Source organism: Morone saxatilis, unplaced genomic scaffold (assembly GCF_004916995.1).
Source record: "Morone saxatilis isolate NCDOM2014 unplaced genomic scaffold, NCSU_SB_2.0 Contig8, whole genome shotgun sequence".
Taxonomy (NCBI): domain Eukaryota; kingdom Metazoa; phylum Chordata; class Actinopteri; family Moronidae; genus Morone; species Morone saxatilis.
In genome coordinates, this window is record NW_023340257.1 from 5,622,203 (window position 1) to 5,636,114 (window position 13,912).

A 13,912-nucleotide genomic window follows, 5' to 3' on the forward strand; every position below is an offset into this window, starting at 1 on the left:
AGACATAACTACAGCCACGTTTATGGCTGCTGCTAGGTCCATTTACAGCTTTGCCATCACATTGTCAGCTGCCTTGCAGCATCTTCATTGTTATTATCAGCGATTAGTCCATAAATCAATTAGTCGTCAATTATTAAATTAATCTGCAACTATTTTGATAATTCATTAATCGTTTTGAGTAATTTTATAAGAAAAATCCAAATCCAAATTTGAGGACCTTCTCAAATATGAATATTTTCTGGTTTCTTCAGTCCTCTTTGACAGTTGTGGACAAAACAAGACATATGAATCATGTTGCTTTGGGAAACAGTGATCACCAGTTTTCACTGTTTTTTAAAATATATTCTGGCCCAAAAAATTTTTGTCTTCTTTAATTAAGAGTGTAATAAAATTCTGAAAGTTTTCCCTCTCCTTAAGGTAACGTCTTCCATCTCCCTTGACTTAAATATGAAAAGATGTTATTTTGAAAGAAGCGGAATAATGTGACCTCAAATATCAATCTCCTGCCCTTGTTGACCACTTGTCTACTGTTCATCCCTGCCTTCTCACCCCTTGTTCCTCCTGCGTCCCACTCTTCTGCTGTTGATATCACTTCCTGTCTCTTGCAGCCCTCATTCCCCCCTGGGCAGCCCCCTTCTGTTGTGTTTGCCACCCCACCACCTCCACAAATGAACCCAACACCACAGTCCCGACAGGTAGGCCTGCCCGCTGCTCACCCACCCCACAGCGCACCCACAGTGGCGGACTTTGGTCCATTCCCGAAAAGAATTACTTCTTCCATCACATGTCAGAGAGAAATAGTTCATGGTCTTCCACACCAGTTATTGAGTTAACTTTTGTGGTGCATTATGAATCTAAAATGTGTCCTTTCAATTCCTAAACCTCACATTTGTCATGTGAGTGACAGACAAACCAATCAGGATAGAAAGTGTCAAGGCCTTTTCTTTCCACTGCAAAAGTTGCTGTGTGCAGTTTGGCATGATTACTGGTCACTGAAATCTTCCCAATGGAAACATATTTTACAATCTCCCAAATCCATATGTGAATTTCTTAGAATTCCTGCATGTCTCTCTGCCTACTTTTCACCAGTTCTGCACAATTACTAACTGTGAGCCTGGCCTTCATACTCTACCTCACAAAGTGTCACAGCTATATGATTTAAACTCTTTAACTGCTTAGTGCTCCTGACTGACAGGAAGAAATGCAAGCAGCCCCAACTGGATTTGATGTCATTTATTAGAGCTCAACCAATATGCCGGCAGACCCTTCTTTCTTCATTTAAGTTTTAATACATGTTTTGTCTGGAGTCTTATTTATAGCCACTTATCATTTCCAGTGTACAAGATTAAGCAGGTTAATTGAGTATTTGTTACAGTTTCAATATTTGTTGAAATGTGTAAAATGTAGGAGGATCTATTTCTACAGTAGCTCAGAACGGACAAACCAAAAACTGGTTCTAGATAGGGGCTTCCACTGTAGTGAGGTAAGGGGTTGTAATCTGCGACTACACCACTAGATGCCACTAAATCCTACTCACTGATCCTTTAGAATAGCATTGTTATATTGTTAATAAATTGGTAAGCAAGTGCCAGTTGGGTAAAAGAATGCCATATGAAAATTAAAGTGGGCATGGCTGTGGTTAGGTGCAGTTGTAAAGGTGCAGAACTGGAATGAGCCTGACAAGGTGAAGAGTAAAGCATGGATCTTGTGCTTTTGTCTTTAACCTCTGTACTGTCTGCCTCTCCTCCTCTAGTTTGCCCCAGGGCCCCGGCCTATACACCAACAGGTACTAACAGCACAACTGACTAACCTATATTGTAACACATATTAGAAGCAGTAGTAGATGGAGAGCCTCCTAAGGTGTGCTACAGGACTAAAACACATTTTTTGACCAAATACCTTGATATCATAATGTGATACCATTTTAAAGGTGACTGTTGTTGCTGTAAGGAAATATTTGTACATGAAACTATGGGAAACTTACAAGAATAGTTACTTTCCCAAACGTGACATGTATGCAACCCAATTAAGAAATTAAAGATTCTTCTGACAGATAATATTAATTACTGGTAAGGAATATTTAACATTGTGGGTTACACATGGGAATGTATTAACACTGTTGAAAACACTTGTTTTTTTAACGTTTGAAAAGTGCTCAGATTGCTATAATTGAAAGAAGTAAACATAGATGATTAATGCCCATCTTTCAGTTACAGTTTTTGTTCAAGAGTAACTACCGGTAGATCTAGTTTATTTGGATTCAGTGTTCTGCCTATTCTCTGCATGCTGCTTGTTAATTCACTGCTTGGCTCAGAACAGACAGTTTCTGGGGGCTTTGCTCTAACTGATTGTGGTGCTCTCTTTTTCACAATCCTTCTCTTCCCACCCTCTTCTTGCTTCCATTTGATGTGTCTCTGTGTGTGATCTGTGTTTGCGCTGCTGAAGGGAAGCTTCAGGTCGCTACAGGTAACTCAATTTCCGGTTTCTTCCAGTTTTTTTCCATCCCTTTTTTTTTCTCACCCTCTTGAGGAGTGCATATGTGTGTGTCTAATATTTGGCAACGTTGTGCTTTGTTGGCTCGGTGTCATCTTGCTGGCTACGGCAGTTAGCTCCCAGGACAGCAGCAGAATGTCAATGAGGAGTCTCTGAATGAACCAGCATTAGCTGTTTTATCTCTTCTGGCAGGCAGGGCCAATATGTTTCCAGTTGGAGTCCAGCCATAGATTCATGGACAAACTATTAGCCTAGCTTGTAGGCTGGACAAGCTAGCTCCACTTTTACCAAGAGATAAAATCCAACAAGGGCATGGGGGATGGTTTTTATGTCAGAGGTATTAGAAAAGTAACTAATAATTCCTGTATTTGTCTCTCTCTCTTCTACCCCTATTTTTATCCTTCTCTTCTTCTTGTTCTTGTGGCCTCTTTTTGTGTCTTCTCAATCACTGATCTTCCTCCTTGCTTTGTTCCTCTGCCTCCTCTCTAGCCCTTTTACACCAACAGGGCCACCCTGCCTCCCAACAGTGGGCCTCGGGGCGTCCCTCCCAGCAGTGGCCCTCGGCCTGTGACGCCCACCCATGTCTACCAGGCGGGCCCTGGCTCACAAATGATGATGATCCCTGGACAACAGTTGCCCTTCCCCAGCTCACCACAGGGACCTGCCTACTTCATACCGGGACAGGTAGGGGGCACAAACTGGGCGTAGTTCAAGTACTGATGCTGCCAAATCTTCTTCTTACCCGAGCCAGATGGTGTAGGGACAGCTAACGTGACACCCCCGACAGAATTTCTCCTGATAACATCTCTTTCAAATCGAGCTTTTTCTTTTTGTGTTTTTTTTAGTTTGAATACATTCTGTAAACAATGTATCCACAAAATATTGACGTACCTTTTAATGGCCTAAAGCAGGCCTATGTTTGCACTCATTATTTAAACTGCTTTTATGACCGTATCTAAAAACACTGTTTGTCTCTCCTCCCTAACCCTTTCTCCTCTCTTCTTTGTTTCATTAGTACCGGTCAGCAACCTATGTGGCCACACCCCAGCAATACCCAGTCCCAGCAGGCACCCCAGGTTACTACCCAGGCACCAGCCCCGCTGAATATGGTACTTACGGTAAGAGGCTCTACCTGGGGCCTCACCTGAGCCACACACACACACACACACACACACACATACACACATACACACAGACATACAGACACTGCAGAATTTTTACCTGACACAGGTCCAGTGTGTAGGATTAAGTGGCATTTAGTGATGTAGTTGCAGATCGTACCTCGTAAAAAAAAAAAAAACTATTCCTATATTCAGGTGATTATACACTAATGAAAACATACCTATGAATATTAGTCTTTTTCTGACAATAGATCATCCTAAATGTTACACACTGGACCTGTAATTGGTCAGCAATGGTTCTCTAATTTATTCAGTTAACCATCATTAGAGAGCCAAACGGGTATAAAACTGAAAAGTATCAGAACCACATAGCATGAAAATTTGTATTTGCATAATGTAATGCCAGGAAAATGTTTCAATGGTGCAATGTGGCAAGTTAACTAAAGTTACTTTTCCACCGCATGGTGTCCATTATGGACAGTACCTGGTATGCTTTTTTTGGTACCACCTCTGTCAAGGTTCCAACAAACTGACCTGTTATTACAAGGTGACATGAAAACACTGCAGACCACTGATTGGCAATGCAACATGACATCCTACACAATTTAAAAAAAAAAAAGGTATTTTTTATTTATTCATTCAATAAAAAATGGCAGGCCGCATATCCACCCCATGGTCAATTGACAAAGTGCAGACATATCAAGAATGCCATACCTCTACATCCTCTGTTCAAAGAGTGGTAGCTCCTTTTTGTGTGCGTAGTTAGTGTGTGGATGCAAGAGACTGCGGGCCGTGCAGAGAAAAAGAGAGCAGTGAATTTATCATTCTGGCAGTAAATGGACAGTGTTGTTTACATTTTGTTAGTGAATGTAAGCTGCAGCTTCTCAAAGACCAAAATAAAGCTCCTGTGTGTTGTCTCCTAACTGTGTTGCCATGACAATTGGCTCTACCTAGGTTTAGGCGGTATTATCTATATAAGTATAATATAGATAATAGTATGTTTGTATAGTAGTGTGATATATAGGTACCACATGTAGTGGTAAATGAAGTAGAGGTACCAAAAGTGCAGTAAGTAACCAGTCGAGCTGTACCATATATCCAATCCAATCCACTTTATTTGTTAAGCACTTAAAAACAACCAAAGTTGACCAAAGTGCTGTACAGGAGAATAAATAAGACATCATAAATGTAAACAAGTGATGGTGATGATGAAGACCACTGTGAGGCTATAAACAGTGATGGCGATAACACTGGAAAGTTTCCCGTGGCACTAACATGGACGAAGTCCGACGGCGGACAAGCTCGATGTCCGGCTGCAGACACGCTCTTTCACACAGACCTGCCCGGCGTTACACCACCTTTGTTATGAGCACGGCCAGTCCCCCTCCTATAGTGGAAATGCATCTAAAGGTAGCCAAATGTAAAAATCTGCCAAAATAATTAGTAGTGTTTTTTGATGACTTGCACATCACATCAGTAAAGGCAGTTGTTGAGGTCCATTTTTGAGATCTATTTTTCATTTTACCTCTCAGCTCCACTTTTCAGCAGTCTCTGTAGTCCTGTTATTTTTCACATTTGTTGTGATCCTCTCAGTTGCTCAGGAAATCTGGGCTTTGTCCATCTGTTACAGTGTTTTGGCCTTTAGCTAAGCTATTGTTTGAGAGCCTTCTTGTTTGTTTAGTATTTCTTTTCGTATCAATGTTTACAGAAAAGCATGTCTTCCTTTTAATAAACCACACACGTATGATATTGCTCTTAATTACGGCCATATTTATCTGAAGTCAATCCCAGAATTCACGTCAACGCATCTGACCGGTCTTGTTGCTTAGGACACTTGTTATTATGAAATGAGAAGTAATAGACCCGTAGGTTTAGACGTTGGATTGAAACTCATTGTACTTGCTTAGGATCTGTACCCTATTATGCACACACACGCAGCTGTTTGGCTGTAAAGAAGACGAAGTAGCAATGTGTGTTTTCATGTAAGTTCCTCCGAACCAAAGAACAACAACATCTCTCTAGAGTCATTTGTGCACTGACATTCAGCAATAACACAGGGAGAAATCAGGAGAGATTACTTTCTTCCTTTCCAACATAGAGCATATGGCCATAATGAAATACAGTTAGTGTTGTGTTGTCATTGAGGGGTGTGGCTGGAATTAAAAATGGAAAATGTTAAAAGTTGCTGACTATCATAGCATGTTAAGCCAAATGGGCACTCCAGAAAGGTGAATGAAAGCACGTCAGCCTAAAATAACATCTGCATTGAGCATGAATGTTTGATATGTTACAGTATTATAGCATGTTTCTATAATACACTCAAGGAATGTAGCTATCATAGTTCACACACATGAATACACATGAAATACACACATGAAAGTCTTTTAATTTGGGTTTATTTATTCCAAACATACTCTGTTGTCTTATTACTTCACATCTCCTACTATATACAGTAACACTACAGATGTTTGCAGTTGATCCCATGTGTTGGCACACCCTCTAGAGGTGGCTGAGAGTCAGTACACCACAAGAAGTGATGATGCCCTGAAAACAAACTTGCTGACCCCCCACTAGCAGGCATCTGAACTATGTGTAGTCTTTGTTTAAACTGTAGTTCATCATCAATAGAAGGCACTGGCCTGAATACAGCACTGTAAGGCCTATTAGGCTATCTATGTCATGTTCTTTGCACATCAGTGTATGTGCACTGTACACTGCATGGTGCTTGAACAATACCTCTGCACCTGCGTATGCATGTAACTAGAACTAGAAATTTAAAAAAATGTTTGCTATTGTTTGTGGGTGAATTCTAACCTCTGTGTCTATTGTTTTCAGATAGTAGTTTGTTGACCTAGGGCAACAATACTTTTGATTTTAAAACAGAAGTGTAACTGAAGTCAGTGAAGAAGAGATAATGTAGAAAATGTGTCATCAAATATCAAATAGCTAAAATTCAGCCTAGATCATTTTATGCATTTTGATTTTAGAGCTCCCTCTAAACCTGTAATGTAAACCAATGTACTTGGAAGTAATTTGAGTGTCTGACTACGTCATGTCATGCCTTGCATCATGATTGTTTATTGATTTTACACTGACTTTAGGCTCACACCTGACCAGTGACTACAGATAAAAACTAGCCTTTTGGCTAATACTGGAATATTTACTGCAGTGTTTGTCAATGTGCACTGTCCTTGAGGAAAAAAATATAGGATCAGATCTTTGAGCCTGAGATGACCTCAGACAGTATCAGTTATTAGTCTTTGCATTCATTTCATTTTGCTTGTTCACATTAGAGTGACATTCATGCTTTCCCCTCAGTCATTAACATTAATCATATGATGACAGGGCTAGTTTAAAGGATGCAATGACTTAACTTAACTGAATTGTATGTGGTATACAAGTACAATTCTTCCAGTGTAATGTGGAAGATTCAGGTTTCCATGTCCACAAAATGTGTGTTGGGTCCTGAACCAATCCTCTGACAGCCCTCTTTACTGGACTTAATATTTTATTGCTGGTCTGTATTTTGTTCTTTCCAATCCAACACCACGGTCCATGTTCTCAGGGTTCATCTGTGTGAACCGCATCATTCTCAATAGGAAATAAATAACTGCTCTAGACTGTGGATAAAATATAATTGCTTAGTTGCAAATACATCTTTAGTGTAAATGTATGATCTGAACGCTGCTGCTCTGGGGGAAACTCAAATAAATAAATGTCTTTTTTTTAACTATCATAAATTGTAAAAACGTGCTATTGAAAACCCACATCAGTTTAAGCACAATGGGAACACTTCTGGATCTATACTTTTGACTGAAATTCGACAGGCTGCACATAAACAGGAAATGCTAATTGGAGAACAATGAATCACCTCTGAAATACTTGCTGCCCTTTCTTCATATCTTAGTGGTATATCTTAGATTTCTGTTAGGTTTATTGATGTGACTCTGCCAGGCTTAGTGCTAATTTAATCGATTTCTATTTGTTGTCAAGATTACTTACTCTCTCAATAGCAGGCTACTGTTGGAGGGCTATTTATGCCAGATATTTGTATGACGTCACAGGACATAGCGTCCCATGTGTTTATGTTGGCGGCTGTGTCACATTGGTCATTTTGAAAGTCACATGGTATGTCATTACATGATGTTGGCACATGACCCTAAATAACTGGTCATGTGACAGTGAGACATGGCTCCACTCTCTTATGGGCTTGACCACGATACTGGCTTTGAAAGTGCAGGGGTTTTCAAGGGCTGCTTGAGATTTCCACCATGTCACAGAGGAAAGGCAGTGATACAGATATACTGGCTATCTGGATATGATGAGGCTTTTTGCCTTAAGGACCTATAATGCCCATCATAAAGTTCTGGTATGAGCATAGTAACAATCCCAGAAGATCATTCCAGCACCCCCTCTGGACCTCTAAGTGGTGCAGTCTCTCTAACCACTGAGTCCTTTTCTAGCAGTCACATAGAAACACACACACATACGCAGTGCTGACAGAGTACAGTGACTATTTTTAAGACTCCCGCCCCCCAAGACGAGTGATTTGCTTAACTTTTCCTTCATACATGTACATACATACAGCCCCACCCCCTTTGTAGTAGGTTGTGACTTCTTTGCCCGCATGAATCAGATCACTTGTCCAGGACGGAGAGATAGGGGAGTCTTCAGGCAAACAGGGCTAAACTGAATGACACAACTTAATAGCTTTGCTTTCCTGCCAGTACTCCCTAGAGAGGGGAAAGGGAAAGGGTGGGAGGAAGGTGGAAAAAAGTGAAAGGCAGGGAGGAATCAGGAAGGTCAGAGGGAGGAGCAAAATGCAGACACGCTGGAAGAGGGGAGGGCCGAGCATTAAAAGAAGTCATTCTGAGAGGGCACCTGTAGAGAGGACGGGAAGAAGTTAGAGAGGGGGTTTGAAGAAGAAACCCCCTCTCCTTTTTCTGCCCATACGCAGTTTTTGCATTCAGCATGGGGAACCGTGGGTCTCAAGAGCAGAAGGACTCTGAGGGTAGGTGTCTTCTAGAAAAAGTGTCTGTTTGCAGCCCCTTCCCATTTGCTGTCTCAGTCTGTTGCACTTTGTGAGTCATATCTCAGTCCTCTTATTTACATCGGGACACTGTCCAAGAAAAGTCTCAATCTGGGTTTTGGGTTTTGAGCATGCTCCCATTCTCCCTCTCTCCGTCCTCGTCTGTCTTCCCTCCCTTTCCCTCTTGCACGCTCTCTTCCCCCAGCCGGTGTGGGGTTTTGACTATATTTAGGCTGTGCTGCTCCTGGTCAACAATGCAGACTCAGTAATGTGAGTTAGACTGAAATGCCTGAAGAGGGGGGAGAGAGGCAGAGCAGGAGCTAGCTACTGCCGGTCTGAAAGGGAGGCCTCTTCAACCTGAGGTTTTTTTTTTTTTTTTAACCCCTGTCCTTTGAAAGTGGGCTACAACTGGTTCTGAACTGTAGTCGAGGCCATTTACTGTACAAGGCCAGGTAATATCACTGAATGCTTGGTTTTGTTGACATTATTGACTGGTTAGGCTAATAGAGGTTCTTTGAACTTGAAACCTATTTTTCTTGGTCATGTTGGCAGCGGCTTTCTTGACAAATTGGTGAATGTGATAAACATCCATGGTCTTAAGAAATGGGGACACCAATGCAGGGCTGGGTGGAGGGAGAGACTGCTGTGTCATGGTCTGAAGGCCTACATGTGAGGGCTTCCAGTTACTTCTGTCTGCTTCTGTTAACTTGCATTCAGATACAACAAGAAGGGAGATTTTCAGATAGCACAAACGCATACAAAGTCAGTGGAAAGGTACAATTAGAAGCAGATTTGAGGCAGTGATGTCTGTTCAAGTAGATTTCTGGAACCATCAGGATTGAGGGCAACTTGCAGGTATCTGAAGATGTGTGTAGGCAGGGTTAGGGTTGGAAAAAAAAAACCTGCTTGAAAAGAAGCAGTTGGAGTCTGTGGTATTTTTTCAAAATGTTAAATTGCAATCAGCTGATGTCAGTCACTGGTTACTCAGACTGCATGAGAACATGGGCTACAAAATCACACATGTACAGGTGTAGAGCTGAAAGGATTTTTCACTGTTTTTTGACAGTCTGGCTATAGGGCCAGACATTAATAACAACATGTTTCAGATGGAATGGTTTGTGCAAAACATTTTGACCTGGTATTTAATTAAATCATTTAATAAGCTGATTGATGACTGGGTCTGAATGTTCACAAACAAGACCATACGCAAGAAGATTGGCTATTTTTATATAGATAATGCCTGCCACTGAGTTTGTTTCGGAAGAATTCCCATTTAAATCAATGAAATGAGATATGTAAACACTACCCCTTTTGTCTACAGGAGCCGCCTTGTTCCTTCTTGTTGCTTTAAGTCCCCAACCTCTTTATTTATTTATTTATTTATTTTATTTATTAATGTCATCACACAATGGTTATTCACTTATTAACGTAATCCCTTAAGAGTCCCCTGTCCAGTTTTGACAAAGAGTTGTGGCAGTAACACTGAAATGCTGCTGTGTTCTAACTTTACAAGCTCTCACCTGTAAGGTGTCTCTACAGTGTCTACAGGAATATCGTCTAATGTATTTACTTAAACATTTTTTTTTAAATTTTGTAATCTAGGAAGTGAAGTTTAATGAGATTGTACGTTGTTCTTTCTCAAGCATTTGATGGATGCCTAAAGTGTAACACACCCTCACATGGCAGTGAGAAGACTTTAAAAAGGTGCAGTTACCTCATTATATCTTCTGTGGACATAAAACAGCAGCTGCTGCACTATAAATCAGGAAGAAATCAAACCTTCACATTTTAGATGCAGCTTTTCTAACTGCCTCAGAGTAGGCTTTAGAACATTAGCAGTATAGACTATAATGTTGTTGTGTAAACATTAGCCGTGTACTGTTAACCATGTGCGTGTCTGTGTGTGTTTGTGTCAAGTTATGGTTATAGGATTAAGTCAGTATCTGTTGGTTTACATTCTTCTCTCTCTCTGATCCACTACAGGGGCCTACTACCCCGCCCAGCCTCAGTACACCCCCCCAGTGCAGGCGGCACCCGTCATTATGAACCCTGCCCCTCAACAGCAGCAACCACCACCTCAGCCTCCCCAACACATCCCCACCAAACGGGAACGTAAACAGGTACAGTCACAAAACGTCTTACACTTCGAAATGGCTTATCGAGAATGGCTATCTGGCTCAGCATTTCCATACTGCCTACTTATGATACATATACTAACATCAGCAGAATTAATGGTAATGTCAATAGGAAAGTAATACAGACTTAAAAGAACAGTTCCCCTAAAATGGAAAAGTTTGTTATCAGCCCTGTTTGGACAAGATCTGTTTATCAGTGTAGATCAGGTACTGTAACTGGCACTATTATTTTATGTTAGTTCCGTCTGGTTACATTATATGTGTGTTTTCTGCTCTTGAGAAAAGTTCAGCCCCACACAGCTACTGTGAAATAAACTCAAGCTTTATCTGATAATTTTAGACCTATCTGCGACATCTGCACATACATCCTGGTGATACTGCAAACTAAGAGCCAAATTGAATGATGGAAAAAGGTTTCAGCATTGCTATGTACTGTATTGAATGCATACATGATTGCATGCAAGACACTAATACATCCAGGTACACACAACTGTCAGTCTCATCTTTAAACTTTTAAACTGAGTGAGGAGCAAAGATACATTTAGGTAAAGTGTGCTAGTGTCCCTTAATATAGCTATTGACAACTCATCCTAATGTTGGTCAAAACTGTTGTTTCTACAAACTAAATTTGACTCAATTTATATTAGCACTTTTGAATAGAGCTTTAAACTATATAAAATCTGTCCACTTGTGTTGTTTTTTAGGTTGGTTGAACTATTAGGTTGCTTTCTGTGGCTCCAGAGGGAGCTGTGTGAAGTCTGATACGTGTCAGTTGGGTCTGAAGACAATAAAGTTTAAAAAATTTTAAAAATCTGGTGGTGTGGAGTTCAAAGAATTGAGCTTACCAGACCTCAGTTTCCCACTTCTCATCTCTGCTTGAGGCTAGCACCTCGAAGGCTACATTAGCCACTACTTGCATAACACACCTGAATTTCTGACTGAACTGGTTAAGTTGCTATGAGGGTATTCGAGTAGTAGTTGGCAGTGTGAAAGAAAAAATAATGATATCTATGATTCTGCTGCATCAAGTTTGTTCCTTTTTTCCCCCCCACAGTGTTATAGGAATCCAATGCTAAATCAGTGGAGTACTCTTTTAATATTAAAAGTGTTTATTAATGGGCCAAAATACACGATTGTTGGTTAAAACTGTACAGATTGATAATTTTCTGAATGTCACTGTAGGCATCAAAGGAAATGTGGCATGTGGAAGATCAATGTTTCGGATTGACCACTTCAAGAGTCGTTCATTTAACATCTCCTTTGCAGTAGTATAGACAACCCAGCTAGTCAGTGGTGTTGCAATCTTTCTGAAGATCATTCTAGAATCATTCTTGAGTCTCAACATGGAGTTCAGTTTACTGATTGGCACAGGTAGTAGTGAGCATGACCTTAACTTGGTGTGATGTAAGGCTAAGCTGCTGTATGATATATTGCCCAAGTTCTACAGTATGTCTAGTGTTTCCTTTGCTTTCTAAGATGGCCCTTGCCTGGTATGTGGTAGCTCTCTGTGAACTCTAGACCCAGTTTGTGCCTCTCATATAATCATCGTTTCTGTCATGCCGGTTACATTTGAGAATTTTTAGACTTTCCAGAATCCTCCAAGACTCTTTTATCCAATTAAAAAGAAAAATATTTAGTCTACTTCATTGTTGAATTGTTTTTAAACCTGTTTCAAATGGTGTAGCTTCAAGGTGTAACTTCATCTTTGTTCAACCAAAGATTGCAGCCAAAGTGACATAATGTCCTTGTTTTTGAGTATTTATATTTGAGAAAAGCTAAGGAATATACTCTGAAACAGCTATCAAAGTCTCCAGTGTAAAAATTCATAGTAACAGGAGAAGCACAAACGTGAACAGTGAATGGTTTTTCCTTCATGCGCCGTCCATCAACTTTGTCTGTGTGACTGTGAATCTAGTTTTGGCTAGCTTGAACCTTTTTGTGTGTTTAGGTAACTTTTCTGTTTGTCTTTATCTGATTAAACTTCCCAAATCCAGTATATGCTTTGTTGAAAGAAATATGATGACATTGTTTGTAGTTTGTATGTAGAGCCCTTCATGTATTAATATTAGTATAGTGTAAATACTTGAAGCTGTTACCAGTATTACCAGGAAATGCCTTTTAGTGTTAAATGCTGGGACTCTGTTCTTTTGCCACAAGACTTGCATGATGTCAAGTCCCTCTCTCTGGGGAACTTGGCTGCTTATCAGCAACTGTGGTTGCCTGGGGTGGACTTCGGCACATTCCCATGGGCCCCAGCCGGTGCTACAACGTTGGCTTTAAGGCCCTTCACTGTCTCTGTGACACAAATCCACACAAAATGTAAACTCTCAATGTAAACCTTAAGATGACAGATGACTTGAGTCAGTGATGTTAGGCATAATATTGTATGTAAAGGCTTTTGTGTTGAAGTGTGGGTGTGTGTGTGCATGTGTACACACCACAAGCTTTGCATTCTTGCTTTTTGAGAATGATGAGGTTGTGTGTCTGTCAACAGGACACAAGCTAGAGCCCTCTGTGGGTAATCTGTGGCCTTCCATTTACAAGACAGTGTATGTGCAACCGCAAGGTCCACACCCTCCTTTATGTAGTTGTATGCAGGTCACATAGAGAAAGAGAGACTGTGTGTGTGTGTTTGAACTTTCTGGTTCTTAAAATGAGTATTCAAGTGTTTTCTAGCCTAAAATGTTTTTAATTTCCACCATTTACCTTTTCTTTTTTGGCCTTTTGCAAATTGCCCTTATTCTACTTTTCTACTCTCTTGCTCTCCCTCTGTGTCAAAGAGAAAATCTAGAGGGGAGGGGGTGAAGGACATGTCAGCACATAGCTCAGCTCCACGTGGCCACCGGTCTCCTCCCCCTTTTGAGCCGGAAGGGCTAACCAACCAGCCTTCCTCTGCTGCTGTGGCACCCCCTGCTCCTCCTCGTCGTCCTCCTCCTCCTCCTGGTTTCCTCTGCTCTCAGAAGGGGTTGAGCATGAAAAAAGAAAATCTGAGGAGCAACTTGAGTGTGCAGGATGACCAGGCAGACAGAGAGAATGAGGAAAAAGGGGAGTTTCTACTGCTAGCGCCAGCTCATTTGATAAGGATAACTTTTTTTTTTCCTGGAAACCCTCCCACCACCCCTCCCCCCTACCCT

At 40.9% G+C, this 13,912-nt stretch overlaps 1 protein-coding gene across 4 annotated transcripts in view; it reads left to right on the forward strand.

The window, feature by feature from the left end:
• Positions 1 to 611: 611 nt before the first annotated feature.
• Positions 612 to 13,912, forward strand: part of LOC118342173 (eukaryotic translation initiation factor 4 gamma 1-like) — a 29,454-nt gene continuing 16,153 nt past the window's right edge. The window contains exons 1-4 of one of the 4 annotated variants that reach the window (XM_035680637.1): positions 612 to 695; positions 2,983 to 3,177; positions 3,509 to 3,611; positions 10,627 to 10,763. In XM_035680637.1, coding sequence (XP_035536530.1) covers positions 669 to 695; positions 2,983 to 3,177; positions 3,509 to 3,611; positions 10,627 to 10,763 — 462 coding nt within the window. In that variant the 5' untranslated portion in view covers positions 612 to 668. Of the gene's footprint in view, positions 696 to 2,982; positions 3,178 to 3,508; positions 3,612 to 8,307; positions 8,626 to 8,927; positions 9,096 to 10,626; positions 10,764 to 13,912 lie in introns of those variants that run through there. The other 3 variants (XM_035680636.1, XM_035680638.1, XM_035680639.1) reach the window with 3 other exon arrangements.